Raw genomic sequence first — 16,374 nt, forward strand, 5'->3', positions numbered from 1 at the left:
ATACTTTTTGATCAACAATGATTCTCGTAGGCTAGACCAATCCCTTCCTACAACCTCTCAGAAGGGGGAAAATACCATTTTACCCCTCCAATGGTCCAATGTCCAATGTTGACCAAACCCTAAAAGTCAACCTCAGTCAACGGTCCAACTTTGACCAGACTCGTCGAGTGCACTCGGGTGACTCGGCGAGTCCATGTGTGTCCTCTGAATCCTCCTAAGGGCTTACTCGACTTGTCGAGTTAACCCTTCTTTCGACGTGTTACCACTGATCACAAATCGTGGTGCAACACGATCCAACTCGTCGAGTCCTCTCATGGACTCGGCGAGTTCCTTCCATGAGAATGCTCAAACGACCTTCTGAGGTCAGATCTGCTTCTCTAACTTATAGATCTGACCTTCTAACACCCAAAGATCACGTAAGGTCTGAACTTGAGGCTCATGCATGGTGTATTTTGCTCTATACACCATTATGACTCCATTGAAGCTTCATAGCTTCAAGGTTCCAAAGTTACTCTCTCAAGGCTACCTACTTTCTGGTTCTCTGGACCTCACAAGGTCCAGATCACAAAATAACTCATAAAAGGGTTTGGATGCACCCAAAACCCCATCCAAATGGTGTTACAAGCCCTAACTCCACAACCAAAGGAAATATATATTCAAACACCAGGGAGACAAGAGCTTGTACCAGATCTGAAGCTTGAATGAAGATGAAGCTAATCCACCAACTCTCCTCTGAGATCCTTGCAACCCTCTTGACCTTCTTCTTCAAAGAAATGACCCCCAATTAGCCTCTTTCCTCTCTAGCTCCCAATTAACTCTAGGGTTTCTCTCAAGGGATGAAGACACTGGTGGGAAGGGCCAAGGAGGCTATAAGTGCCTTTAAATAGGCCCAAGCCCGAAAGAATTAGGGTTTCTGCCAACAGCGCAGACTCGGCGAGTCAGCTTGTCGACTCGTCGAGTCCATTCATTTTCCACGTCACCAAGCCGCGATCCTACTCGACGAGTTAAGGCGCCAACTCGTCGAGTCACTCCTCATAACTTAGAAAATAATACTCATTTTATTATACCCGGAAATCCGGATGTTACAGCTGGTGTGTTACATTCTTGAAGTCACAAAGATGGATCAGGAAATCGCCTCTGCCATAAATAAGAAGCCCACTATCAAGCCAATTGGGAAGGCAAGCGACATCAATGTGATGATTAAGGGTAAAATCGACCCCAAGTTTCTTACAGTCATGTTCATCAGGGGCGAAGGTCAAAAGTGCATGTTCGCTCTTGTTGACAAACACCTGTTTTCCACTGCATTCTTGGAGCATATTCTCGATATCATACACGGGTGTAATCAGAACAGTGAAGCTAATAAAAAGATGTTTACTGATATGCTTCGGTGGTATATTCTTTTCCGACAAACTTCTTGCCATCATTCCCAAGTTGTTCAAGACTGTGAGGAAAACTACAGTTACTCAACCGAAGTGATCTCTCACCTCAATTGGCGCAAAGGGGGAGATTGTTGAGTTCATGTGTTGCGCCATTGGGCCTAGTTAGTTCGGTCCATATGTAATCACGGTTTGGGCCTGTCCAACCGTGTGTTTGTTTTTAGGGTTTAGTATTTATGGTGCATGCATGCATCTTGTTAGTTACGTTTCTGAATATTCTTTTGACAAGTAATGTAACCCTAGCACCCTCTAAAGTAGAAGTTCTTCATCGAGCTCTTCTGAGGGTTGCTGTTTTAATCATTCGACATTCGTTTGATTCACGTTGGTGTTCATTGTTTCATATTGCATGTTATAGTCTTATTAATATCTGTTTGAATCTATCGATCTAAGAGAACTTTATTCTCATCACTCTTAATTTGGAAATATTTTTCCTCACTCATCCAAGATGCCCACAATCTAAACTTGCAAGCACCAGAACAACATTTCACTAAAAGTCGATTGCTATCATTTTTCTTGTAGCATAACTGATAACCATTTGCAACAATATAGTTACACAGCATGTGTTTTAGTTGTTTAGGACTCACAAATCTCATACCTAATACAAGCTTTTGCTTTTTCCAATGAACTTTCTCATTGTAAATATATTGGTCATTAGATACCTCATCCTCATCTACATGATCATATGGCTCTTCATGAGGAGGATTATCAGGGGTAACTTGGTCCTTTGGGCACAGCTTGCTCAAAAACTCATCATATTTTGTCTTGTTCATAGGAATACACTCATCAGGTTCATTGTCAACTTCCAAGCCAATGCCATCATCTTCCTTACCTTGCTAATCCTCCCTAGTACCTTGCAGATCCTCCCTATCACCTTGCACATTATCAACTTTAATGTCAATGCCATTATCTTCCCCATCTTTCAAATCTCCCCTAATGCCTTGCAAATCCTTCGTAACACCTTGCCAACTATGACCTACCAAATCCTCAATGTCAATTCCATCAACCATATCCATACCACCTTGCACTTCTTCACCAACTTCATTTCTAGCAGACAATTCGTCTAATGAACTGCATACTTCGACTTGCTCGTCAAGAATCCATTGATGTACATTAACACCAAGATGGTCCATGTATACAAGAATTACACTAGCAGAAGCATACCCTACTTCGATGAAGTCCATGTAGTCTATATCAGTAGCTATTACCCTCAATCCATCAGGGAACTCAACATCGGGCATGCAAAAGTAAACATTGAAGCATACCTCATTAGCAATCTTTGAAGGAACACCACAAACCCGTTCTTGTCCATTCCAGCAAAATCGACATCATTGAACCTTTGCTCTGCACCATCTGATTAACAAATAGCGGGGTACCTCGTAAGAATTCTGGAAAAATGGAGATCTATCTTCATGTAGACAACCATAGGATTGATTATGTTGGCCGATTTGAGCGAAGAGGAGTTTAAGAAACGGATTTGTGTCCAGCACAGTTTGAAAAAAGTATACCGATGAAAAAGGTAGCATAATAAATGAAAGGGACAGTTGAGAGGGTTTAAACGAATATTAAGTTTCAATTACTAACAAAACACGTGGCAATGACCTGTCATATTTAATCTAGTTGGCATTGATGTGAAATAAACAAACATCCTAGTAGGATGGGTGTCACCGGTTGCACCCTTCAAATCTTAAAATGTGACATTTTAAACCATAAAATCACAAGTACAAGTAGGGGTGAGCATTTGGACTGGACCGGACCGGACCGACTCTTGGACCTGGCCGGTTATGGAGAATATTGTGGGCCGTGGACCGGACCGGATGAGTTGTGTCTGTGTGCGTGTCCGGGTCGAGGTCCGTGTTTTCTGGTTCTTGGACCCGTCTGGACCGGTAACAATTTAACACAACCATACATATATTGTCATCTAAATGTAACATGTTTACCAACTAACATATATATCAAGTTTACCAACAAAAGTTAACAATCTTAAGTTCTTAACACAAACATACAAAAGTAATTACCGTAACACCAAAAATCATAGTTTAAACTTTAAAATTAATCCAACTCACAAACGTCATAATATAATCTTTCATTGGCCTCCTCCCCATATCATTGTCATCTAAACAGGGCCGGTCCAAACGTATATGGGGCCTGGGGCGAAAAGAAAAAAAGGGCCCCTTAAAGACAAATATAATAAAGGTTAAAAAATATCATTTATTTTTCACTATAAACGCGTTCAATTAGCAATACCAAGCAAACCAAATTGTTTATCTTTTGAGCTAGTTTGAGTTTGAACCAAATTTGTAGACTTTCTCACCCAATCTTGGGTGCATAACAAAGCTTCAACTATCAATGTCGATAAACTAGTCTGATACTCACTTACAACTCTACCACATGTGTGCTAAACGCGGACTTGGACGCCACACTTGAGATTTGTATCGCCAATATATCTAACAATAAAAGAATTAAATTGTAACGACATTAATTTATAAAGAAACTATGTAAGACTAAAAAAAAGTAATCACCTTTCACCATCCGAGCAACTGTCGGGAACCTAATCGCGTTTACTCTCCACCAACCGAGAATAGAAAAATCTTTTTTATAATTCACTATATTCTCTTTCAAATAGGTTCGTAACTCGTTATCCATTGGATCCGAGTTGCTACCTCCCATGTTAAGAAAATCACCGAAAAAATCGTTATCATCATAATCAATGACTATTTGACTCGCATCTTGTTGAAAAGATCCACCATTGTCAAATCTTTCCAAGTAGGTCATAAATAAATTCTCCATCCTATTCTCAACATATCGGACCATTTGACGTGCTTTTATGTCTATGCATGTGGAGGTCAATGACGGTTCCATGTACCTGATCATTTTTTTAAATGCATGTAACAAAAAAGGTGATTTGGTGGTAGGATCAAGTAAAACCACAAAGTACATAAAATCGTTCATCTTGTCGTAGGCACCCCAATACTTTTCGTATTTCGTCTTCATGTCCTTTACCATTTCGAGAAACATTGGTTTGGTTGACCACTTTCTTAGACATATGTCCACATCTAAGACTTCCCGGATAAAAAGATTTAGCAATGGATTTGATGTAGCCGAAACAAGCTCTATTTTTGTCTTGAATTTTTCAAAGAAGTTCACCATATCCATTACAATTTCGAAGTCAGAATTTTCCGATACTCTATCAAGATCTCTTTCGTATGATTTATCTGTTAAAAGATACATAAAATTTAGAATTACAATCTAAAATAATTGTTGAAAAGCTGAAATATTTCAGCTTTGATATCCTAACTTTGATTGATTGTAACTCATTGAATATAATATCAAAAACAACAAAATTTTAGTCTAAAATCATCTACAAACTCTAAATTACACGTTGAAAAAAACCCCACGTCAATCTGACTAAAAACGAATGAGATATGGTTGTTTAAACAATTTTACATAATACAAAATTTTAATTTATTGCTGAAAAGCTGAAATATTTCAGCTTTGATATCCCAACTTTGATTGATTGTAACTCATTGAATATAACACAAAAAACAATAAAATTATAGTCCAAAATCATCTACAAACAAAATTATAGTCTAAAATCATCTACAAACTCTAAATTACACGTTGGAAAAAACCTCATGTCAATCCGACTTAAAACAAATGAGATATGCTTGTTTAAACAATTTTACAGAATACAAAAAATTAATTTATTGCTGAAGAGCTAAAATATTTCAACTTTGATATATCAACTTTGATTTATTGTAACTCATTGAATATAACATCAAAAACAACAAAATTATAATCTAAAATAATCTACAAACTCTAAATTAGACGTTGAAAAAAATCGCATATCAATCCGACTTAAAACGAATGAGATATGTTTGTTTAAAAATTTAACCTTTTTTTTTATAAATAAGTTGGTCCAACCGGTTTTACCCGGAACCGGCTGAACCGGACCGGACCGCCCTTAAATCCTAGAACTGAGAACCGGCCCGGGGGTCTGTCCAAATGCTCACTCCTAAGTACAAGCCCTTTAAAAGCAAAAAATAGTCACGAAGGACCATTTAAACTAATATACGAAAGATGGTTGGGTTACGACAAGGTTCTAAATAATGTAAGGCGTGATTTGGCGTCAATGTCAAGCCTCAAGCTTTTCCGAGCCTTGGCGAGTCATGGCGTTTGTAAGGCGTGACTTAAGGCGGCAATATTCTATATAATTAATATTTTTATATGTATTTTCAACTATTATTCATTTTTATACACATATATGACTTAAGGCGACGTTTTAGCAAAACTTAGCGGCAAGTGCAAGCCTTGGAGCCGTGGCGCGCCATGGCGGAGCCATGACGAACTTTTTAGAACCTTGGGTTACGGTGATAATTTCCCAATAAAAAAAATACAAAAAGTAAACAAATCGAGACTATAATATGAAAAAGAAAAAAAAAATCCTCTTATAAATTATAATAGAACCATTATAGTTTCTCTATTTTCATTTTCTAAGTGAAAAAAAAAAGAACAACTAAATCGAATCGAAAAAGGAGCAGTTACCAAGGCAATCTTTCAAAAATGATCCCTAACCTCACTTGACGTCTCTCTCCATCTCTTTGGCACCCGCCGTCGTCAACGGACTGCCGCATTCCGTTCGCCGGAAAACCACAAGCATCACCATTTCAGTGTACGTGGAAACCCTGAAGATGACCAGCGTAGGTTCCCAAACTGTCACCTGATTTCTATACACAATCTCTATTCCTTTAGCTTCTAATTTTAACTTCGTTTGTTTCACTATGTTTGATTCATATATATTTACGTGTATATAATTTTGGACAAAAAACAGCTATTGATTGCCACCGAAGATCCGCATCTTCTGTTTCATCGGCTATTCAACAACAGTTTCCAAACCCTAGGCTCTATCAAGGATCGCATTTCTCAGATCTTTATAGACATTTTATGCTGCACACGCTCTAGCGCATATCTAACTGATACGAGGTAACTGACGCAACTTAAGTACTCTATTGGTTTTGCCAAAGAGCTACTATATTTGATTTCGATGTCAATCGAGTTCACTTTTTATCTTCTAAAGTCATGGATTCTGAAGAAACCTATAAACATTTGTACCTTGAAGCCTACAAGTGCTATGAGTATAGTAACGTAGGTGTTACAATTGCAACAAATATACAAATTTATGCATTTGAAATGTACAGATTTCACTTACAAAATATTCAAATTTGGATTTTTCTTTCACTCTCTTGCACATTTTCATCTTTGACACTCTATTCATTCATACCCTGCCATAAAACATATTTGCATCATCTATCTATCTCACAGTACTTGCATTCATACATTTTGACCTTCATTTTCAAAGCATTAGGCTTGTTAGTGTTCTATAATTGATGTGAATCAATCTAAAGTACCAAAGTAAATGCATGTGTAGGACTTCCAGGAACAATGAGCTATTCCCATTTGCTTTTCAAGATCTTCTTGAAGCAATTGGAAGTAAACATCAACAGAAAACACAAGAATTTTCAGCACCTGATAAAGATTCCGGGGGTGGTGGTGGTGATCCTGAAGTGGTTTTCAATGTGTTGGATGCCATTCTTAAGTGTAGTTTGGAGAGGTTGAAACATATGAGGTCAGATTAGCTACTTTTTCTTGCTATGTAACTTCACAAGTTATCCAAATCCTTCATTGTGTTAACATTGATATAATTTTCAGGGAAAGCATGTCATGGGCACATATAGGCCATTACAACTACAAATTAAAAGCAGGATACAGTCAACATATAGACACAATTAGGAATTTAAGTTTAGAAGGTAGATTAGGAGTAGCATTGAGGCTAAGAAGCAAAATGATACATCAAGGTATTTTTCCAGATGTAGTTACACATAACTACCTCATTAACGGATTCTGTAAAGTTAATGCATTTGAGAAAGCAGAATGGCTTGTAACTCAGATGAGTTTGTGGGGCCCATCTCCTAATGTTGCTACCTACAACACTTTAATGAAGGGTTATTGTGCTTTTGGTGATACTGATAAAGCTCTAGATCTTATATCAGCTATGAACTATGGGAAAGTAAAACCAAATGTAATCACATACACTATTCTAGTACATGCACATTGCAAGAAAGAGAAGTTAGAAGAAGCTAGGGCACTTCTTCTGGAATTAACAGATGAATATAGTGAAAAGACTCTTATAGCCTCAACAATTCTCATGGATAGTTCTTTCAAGAAAGGAGATACATCTCTTGCTTTTACACTTTGGAAAGAGATTTTGAGTAAAGAAGTGGATGTTGTTGCATATAATGTTGTCATCCATGGATCTTCTTTGAGATATGATTTGATTCTTGCATATAAATACATAAACCAAATGCTAAAAATCGGTTTTCTTCCAGATAATTTCACCTACAACACTCTTATAAACACACTTTGTAAGATGAAACAAATCGATGAGGCTTTTTATCTCTACAAAGTCATGTCAAAAATGGGTGTTACTCCAGATAAAATCACATACAATATTTTAATCCAATGGTTATGTAGACTTGAAAACATGGTGACAGCTCACGAGTTACTTAATTCCATGTTGGAAAAATCAATGATTCCTCCACTGCTGACGTGGAACCTTGTCATTGGTGGATATGGTAGACATGGAGATAAGCAAAACACATTACATATAATGAATCAAATGATGGAATATGGTGTTTTGCCTAATGTGTTTACTTATAATGCTTTGATTCACATGTTTATAAAACGTGGAGAAATATCCAAGGCTCATTTGGTGATGAAGGAGATGATTTCATCTGGTCCTTTGCCTGATACAGTGACTTATAATTTGTTGGTAGGGGCAGAATCGGAATTTGGACATCTTTATTCTGCTGAGCAAATTCACGATGATATGTTGGAAAGAGGGTATGAACCGGATGTTATTACATATACAAAATTGATAAAAGGGTTTTGTATGAGAGGTAAAATCGAAGATGCAGAGAGAATTTTTAGTTTTCATATGCTAAAAAAGTGTAATAATTTAGTGATTGATCATTTCCCTTTTCAAATACTTATTAAAAAGTATTTTAAGATTGGGAATCTTGATGGGGCTTATGGTGTTTATCAAAAGTGGTTGAGAATTGATCAAGGCCAATGATGTTGACATGTTGTCATTGGTTGGCTAATGAAGTATGATGAGCTGGACCCTAAACCCTAAACCCTGAACACTGAACACATGGAGGTGTCTTTCTTCTGTTGTATTATTGATGGTATGCTTTTTTAGTTTTGTATCTCTTTTATATTATGAATGTTTCATGTTTTATTTAGTGTTTAATTATTTATGTAGTTGTTTTCTTGTATTTATCTTCACATTGTTATATACAGAAAATTTTCAAGAATTACAATTTCCAACATGTTCAGAAAATGTTGAAGAAGGTGATTTCCCAACTGATTATTATTGCTCACAACCTTGCATCCAAGGCTTCTTCTGCATCATTATGAGTAACATGAGGTAAGATTTTAGCCTTTTTAAAGTTAAAGTAAAATTGTTAAAAGTTAAATATTAAATTATTAATTATAGAAATCATGTAGGGAGGTGCTTAAGCATTGAAGCTAGGCGAGATGAGATCTCTCTTGAAGGAAAAAAGAAATTCTCATAACCAAAGATCATCAACAAAGCTATATGATGTTCATTTTATGTTATGTTAATAACACAATTTTTTCATTATTGTTATTTTTACTTTTTTCTATCATATGTTTCCTGTTGTATGTAGCCTTTATATTAGGTCCAAATGTTTATGGTTATGGTTATGGTTATGGTTATTCTATACATAAATTTGATTCTACAAAAAGGAATTGAGGACATGATTTTTTTTTTAGAAATATTTTGGAAAGTGGCAAAATCCCTTGTAGTTAAAATATATTTGAGCTCAAATGAATTCTTACAATTGTAGTTCTAAAAGGTCAAAACTCAAAACCAGCCATAGACTAATCAAAGCGGTGTGGTTTTTATTTTGTTTTTGTCGTTTGTTTTCATCACCAGTTGCTGTTTTTCATCTTCTTTTAGGCTCCCACTATCCACATAATCCATCTATCTTCAAAATAAAAACCAAGATATGATGAAACCCTAATCTAAGATTCATGAAAACGTAAAAGCATGTTTAAATTTCATTAATGGAAAGGAGCTTTACATTTGATTAGTACATAAAGAAATACTAATAATCAGTTTCTTTGAAAGGGATTGTAGAATTGTATGATAATTTTTCTTTTTTCCTATTAATCAATGCTTGTCTTTTATTCATATTTTCGCAAATCACTACGCTCTTTAGATCTTTGTGTTGATGCTTATCCAGTATCCTTATACTTGGCGTCTGTGTTCAACCATTTAGTGTATTTGATTTTTTTTGTTTGCATTATCCATTAATTCTTGGCTTCAATTTCTTATAGCATACGCTCTCTTTCTTCCTTCAAAACTCACTCACCTTGTTAACCTTTGATTTTTTGACTAATACATCTTTCTTCATCACATTAGGAATGGACAAGGGCCCAAGCTGATCATCGGAGGTTAAAGGACATCTAAATTTATGAGCGATTTTAGACCGGTTGGAAAACATTTTTGGAGTAAATTTGAGCATTATGATTAATTAGCTTTGTTGTGAAGAATGTTATGGTCTTCACATCTTTATATAGTGGTTTGATAAGTTGTTAGATAACAGTCAGGATAATTTTTATAGAAAGTTATGGTAGGTGGATGTTAGGTAATAGTTGTTTGTATTCATAAAAAGTTGTGATAGATGGGTGTTAGGTAAGAGTTGTTTGTATTCATAAAGAGTCGTGATAGGTGGGTGTTAAGTAAGAGTTGTTGTATTTATAAAATGGTAGGTGGATGTTATATGAGAGTTATTTGTATTCATAAATAGTTGTGATAGGTGAGTGTTAGGTAAGAGTTGTTTGTGTATATAAAAATTGTGATAGGTAGGTGTAAGGTAAGAGTTAATTGTATTCATAAAGATCATTTTAGATCATTTTCCCATGTGAATATATATTAAATAAGTGATGGTTGGAAGAAATGTAACCATAATAAAATAAAAGCTCTCTAAACTTAAAAAAAATGGTTGCATGTTGGGTCGAGTCTGGCGGGTTTTTATATAACTCTATTGGATGAACGTGGTGGTAGCATATTTCATCTTAAATCCTTAAAGAATATATATATATATGTATATATATATATATATATATATATATATATATATATATATATATATATATATATATATATATATATATATATATATATATATATATATATATATATGGAGATAGATTCAGCAACATTTGTTAAGAGGTGCAAGGTTTGTCAACTACATGGCAACCTCATACATGCTCCAGCCGTGGAACTCCCTACCCATTTCAAACTTGTGCCCTCGATTTCATCGGGAAAATAACCACTCCCTCGAGGGGAAAATGTTTCATTTGAGTAGCAACAGAGTTTGACCCGAACCGATCGATCTAGCCATGAGCAGGTTGAAGAGAGCTCTAACAGGCCTTGGAGGACCGAACCCACGTATGTGGCAAAATACGGTGATGACCTGTGATATATATATATATATATATATATATATATATATATATATATATATATATATATATATATATATATATTGTTAGGTTTTATTCAAAATCGTTTTTCCCAAAACACTAAAAACAACAATGGAAGCTTTGTCATTAGAATAAACTTAAAACCATTTTAACCCACCAAATACTATTTTGCAAATCATGGAAAGATTAAATCAACCATAGAAAGAAAAAGAGTTACAACCTTTGAAGACTTTGATTCATTTCGGGAGATTAGAAGTTGATGAAGATGGCAAACAACTCAAAGCAGAGCTTCTCTAACAGTATCCACAAAGCAAGAGTAAACAACCAAAGGTGTTAATCTTCACTTCATCACTTGTATATAAGTTGTTCTTAATCCTTAAGAAACATACCAAATAAGTCTTAAGAAGAAGAAACTAATAACCATTTAATTCATGCACCAAATTACGAGAGAGAGAGAGAGAGAGAGAGAGATAGAGAGAGAGAGAGAGAGAGCATGAAACCCGTAGTTTTGGCAGCCCTAAAGGAGAGAAAAAGAGATGAAAATGTAACATCCCAAAAATACAGGCAAAAAATTTCATTTTTAAATCAGTAATAAAACCATAAATATAATCATCATATAAATAGCATAAATAGTGTATCTCAAAATATCATAACAACTGTCAAAATTTATCAGAGTATAAACATCCCAGGCTAAACAAATGGTGTGTGCACTGCAATCATCCCCAAACTCCTCTTTTGAAAACCGAAGTACTTGAAACCAAAACTGAAAACTGTAAGCACGAAGCTTAGAGAGTTTCCCCAAACTACCACATACCATACAAATAATCATGCTACTAGGAGATACGGGCCCCGCCCACACTCAAGGAGATACGGGCCCCGCCCACACTCCGCTGACTACGAGAAATGGGCCCCGCTCACACTCGGCTAACTAGGAGATACGGGCCCCGCCCACACTCCACTGACTACGAGATACGGGCCCCGCCCACACTCGGCTAACTAGGAGATACGGGCCCCGCCCACACTCCGCTGACTAAGCATACATACAGGTATCACACAAACAACAAGTATAATCAATTCTATCAATCAGTCCTATATACATACTCGAATAATACTATGAGATACGGGCCCCGCCCACACTCGGCTGCTATGAGATACGGGCCCCGCCCACACTCAGCTACTAATCATACATACAAGTATCACATAAACAACAAGTGTAACTAAATCTATCAATTCGTCATATATATCCATAATCAAATAAAGCTATGATATACGGGCCCCGCCCACACTCGGCTGCCATGAGATACGGGCCCCGCCCACACTCAGCTGCTAATCATACATATGCGGGTCGGCCTTGGTGCCTTCGACCCGTTCTACTGGAGGAAAACTCACCTCACACTGCTGTAGTCCCGCGGACAAAACCCTAGCTGCTGGATGACAAATTCTCGAATCTGTCAACATCAAAATCACACCCAATTAATAATTGGGTCCCAACACATATCCATAAGTCCATGATTGGGGTAAAAGACTACTTTACCCCTAACTTAGCTTGATTCAAGCCCAAGGCCCAATCCAAAGGCCCAAAAGTCTAATAATCAACCAAGGCCCAACATATGGCCCAATTTTCCAAAAAGGGCCCAAACCTCTACATGGTCTCACCTTAAGGCCCAACCATTTATTCTTGATCCAATACTTGGCATTCTGATGGTCTAATATCTCATGATCATCAAGGCCCAATTATGGCCCATCTATGGAAAATTGGGCCCAAACCCCTCACATAGGCCTTACCCTAAAGCCCATCCAATTATTCTATTCCATATGATTATTCTTGGATGGCCCATTATTAGCCTAATCACCAAAACCCAATAGAAAGGCCCAAGCAAGATTAGGGTTTTCACATAAAATGACAATTAGGGTTAAGTGTTTCTTACTTAACCCATTAAGGATTTAATCCATTAATTCCATCACTCTACTAGATAAATCATATGGTGTGGTAGGGCTTAATACATAATCCCAATCCGGTTGTCCAAAATGCGGGTCCCAACAATCCAAAGCCCATATATCCAAAATTGGGGTTTTCTAAACCCTAATTACGGTTTCCAACCCATCACAATCCAATTAGGCCGAAAAGATAAGTCCTTAGGCCCATTAGGGTTTCATGGGGTCAATTAGGGTTTTTTCCTAAGTCGGGCACTACCCACTACCACCTCGCGTAGTGGTGGTCAATGGCGGCTCACGGTGGCGGCCACCACTTCACGGTGGTCGTTATTGTTCTAGTCCCAATTTGTCCAAGCATCCAAAAGCAAGCTAAACACAAGTAAAAGCACACCGCCACCCAACACGGCGGCTGGTGGCGGCGGAAAGGCGGCAACCACCACCCTACGGTGGTGGTTATGAGTTTCTTGATTACACTAGTCACTAATTACAATTTTTACAATGCAAAATCTCGAAATAAACACACACATACTAAGATAAACACACACACAGCCACCCTTGTGGTGGCCGGCGGTGGTAGATGGTGGCAGCCACCACCTCATGGTGGTGGTGGTGGCTTTCTTGGTTTTCCGGCCAAGCAAAACACACACACGCCCTCTTAACAGGAAAGCACACACACACACACGTTTTGTTGCTTGCAATTGGACCCAGCCACCCTCCTGGTGGCGTACAATGGCGACAACGACACAGGAAGGCGGCAGCAGCAGCGACAGTTTTGCGATGACAGCCACCACCTCTTGGTGGTGGCGATGCTTTCTCTCGATCCCCTGCCCAGCAACCCGTCAACATACGCGAGTTCACGTCGGAAATGCATCTAACCACCGCCACCCTTGCGGTGGCGCATGGCAATCGGAGAGAAGGGCGATGGAACAACAACCCACGAACTAAAACAAAAGGCGCTTCAAAGGCAAGGCGGCAGTTGGAGGTCGGTCCATGCGTTTCACAGCTTCGCTGGTAGCTTGAAACAACACGGCGGCAGCGGCGGCGACTAGCCGCTGTGGATGGAGTCGGAGGCGAAGACAGCTGGGGCAGTACCGACGATCATCTCGATGGTTCATTCGGCGGCCCAAAACATCCGGCAGCAACACTGTGGTGGCGTCCGACGGCTAGACTGCCGGTGGTTGAGTGGTGGTCGGTTACGAGAAGGTGGCGGCTGGAGGACTTCAGATAATGGTGGCTGCACTCTTGAGTTAGGGTTAGGATTACCAGGGTGACGGGTCTTATACCCCGAGCCCGATGAAACTTCACCCCATAATGACAACAATGGTCCCTCCCTTATGAAATTATTTCAAATTCGCTCCAATATTTACCCTTTAAACCCCTGCTCCTATAATTCTTTTCAGAATAAGTCCAACAGTTACCAAACAGCCCCTCTTCTACAATTTATTTTCAGCTGAAGTCCAAATATTACCATTCAACCCCTCTATAACACCATGTTCCGAATCGATTCCTAGTCTGGGGATGTGGCCCGAAGATCGGTCATCATAAGGATTAGGGCTTTTGAAAAGGTAAGATCTATGCCCATTTGAGTGCGGGTGATGTATTAAAAGTGATCCGGGTGTTCGGTTCGTGTTTTGGATCCTAGGGGTATTTCGGTAAAGTGTCGGTTCGGGCTTTTGTGGAAAATGGACTTTTGTTCGGAAGGTCTTAAGAAAGGTATGAGTTGATAGAAGTGTAGGACTTCTCATCACCTTTCCGTGGATATAAGGATCATCGGAATCGGGTTTATAACGAAGAAGTAATGGCCTTCGGAAGTTTCGTGGTTTTCAGGCTTAGCCGATTACACGGGGCGTACACAAAGCGTAAGTGGGGCGTACTAGTGAAGAAGGTAGTACGCGGGGCGTACCTTGGAGTACGCTGGGCGTACTGACCAGGATGGTCGCGAATGTTCCTCGGAGTACGTTGGGCGTACGCCAGTCAGATCAGAACCCTATTTTAGGGTCTTGGACCCTATTTAAGCTCCTTATCTCATAACCTAACCCTAATATCTTCAGCCTCCACCCCTCTAAACCCTAGAAATCGACCCTTAGCCCTCATTTGAGTGATTTTGGAGCTTGGATGGCCATTAGAGGAGTATTTTGGTGCTTTTGAAGAAGGTGTTCATTCTTGAAGACTCATTGAAGAAGATAGAGCTTTTAGATCCAGATCTACACCAGCTTTTGGCTCTCATTTGAGGTATAAAGTCTTAAACTTGGTGGTTACTTCATTAAGATCTCTTATGTTGAGTTTTTGGACCTTTTTGGTCCCAAGGATGAAGCTTTATGGGTCAAATACGATTCTTAGGCTTAGGGTTGCCACCCTTGGTGCTATTTGAGTCCCTAAGACAGAAAGTTGCCATCTTGAAGGTCTTAATGGGTTCATGCATGATTTAGGGTCACTTTTATGGAAGTAGAATGTCATTTTTGGAGTTTGGGTTTGTTTGGGGCATGCAAAGTCACCAAGTCAGTGACTTTATGGGTTTAGACGTTAAGTATAGCTCAGATCTGTGATTTGGACTTGTTGGATCAAGTATTAAGCACTTAATGGATTTTGTGCATGAGCTGTTACACGTTGGGCGCACTATGTAGTACGCTGGGCGTACGCTCTCAGGAGGACTTGGGCCTTAGTGGACTTCGGACCTTTGGGCCTGGATTTTCTGATTGTTAGGCCTGAATATATCTTTGGGCCAATATTGGAATAGTTGGGCCTATTGGGCCTTGTGGCCCAATATAGAAATGGACTTCACATTTTTGGGCCTCGGTTTGGGCCAATTCGTGGACTAGGTTGTTGTGGGCCTTCATGGGCCAATCGGGGGCATGGTTATGGACTAAGGAGAATATTAGGCTTTAGGATAAGGCCCATTAGAAAGGTCCGAGCCTAATTTGGAAAATTGGGCCATTGATGGTTTTATGGACATTATAGTGTTGGACTTTTGTTTTGGGTTTGGGCCTTAGTTTTGGATCATACTGGGCCAAGGGTACAATGGTCATTTACCCAATGCATGGATTAAGGATTATGCTATAGGACCCAATTTCTAATTGGGTATATTGATTGGTATTGATAGCTCGGGAAGTGGACAGGGCAGCAGCTAAGGATTTCTTTCGGGAAGCTTTTGCATTAGAGGTGAGTCTTCTCACCATACCAATGGGTCTAAGGCACCAAGGCCGACCCATTTAATGTTATATGGATTGATAGTTGGTTATGTGATATGTCGCTAGGACATTTGTATGGAAGTCCCCGGGGGTTCCCGTGACAGTATATTAAGACCATGAGGAGGTTCCCATGGCATTTGGTATATGTCACACCCCCAAACCAAGGATGGCGGAAACGTCCGGGGGTGGAGGACTTCATGTATAGTATCACAACAACGAGTATAATAGTGCTCAAAGTAAATACA

At 38.7% G+C, this 16,374-nt stretch overlaps 1 protein-coding gene across 2 annotated transcripts; it reads left to right on the plus strand.

Moving 5' to 3' along the window:
- The first annotated feature begins 5,942 nt into the window (after window positions 1-5,942).
- LOC145111017 (Tetratricopeptide repeat (TPR)-like superfamily protein) lies at window positions 5,943-9,259 on the plus strand. 2 transcript variants are annotated; one of them, XM_079047317.1, is made up of 6 exons: window positions 5,943-6,133; window positions 6,265-6,416; window positions 6,862-7,059; window positions 7,143-8,677; window positions 8,793-8,919; window positions 8,989-9,259. In XM_079047317.1, exons 1-4 carry the CDS (start codon window positions 6,125-6,127, stop codon window positions 8,563-8,565), a joined length of 1,782 nt encoding a protein of 593 aa, XP_078903443.1. In that variant the 5' UTR covers window positions 5,943-6,124; the 3' UTR covers window positions 8,566-8,677; window positions 8,793-8,919; window positions 8,989-9,259. The 2 variants fall into 2 exon arrangements, with proteins under 2 accessions (XP_078903443.1, XP_078903442.1); XM_079047316.1 differs by having other exon boundaries at window positions 9,000-9,259.
- Window positions 9,260-16,374: the final 7,115 nt, after the last annotated feature.

This window comes from Lactuca virosa, chromosome 5 (assembly GCF_052849685.1).
Source record: "Lactuca virosa cultivar CGN04683 chromosome 5, Lactuca_virosa_CGN04683_v6, whole genome shotgun sequence".
Classification (NCBI taxonomy): Eukaryota; Viridiplantae; Streptophyta; class Magnoliopsida; order Asterales; family Asteraceae; genus Lactuca; species Lactuca virosa.

Bases quoted from the DNA above. Each gene is read 5' to 3' on its own strand.
- LOC145111017 (XM_079047317.1), top strand. The intron at 6,417-6,861 runs GTAACTGACGCA...ATGCATGTGTAG, and splicing joins GCATATCTAACTGATACGAG to GACTTCCAGGAACAATGAGC. The intron at 7,060-7,142 runs GTCAGATTAGCT...TATAATTTTCAG, and splicing joins GAGAGGTTGAAACATATGAG to GGAAAGCATGTCATGGGCAC.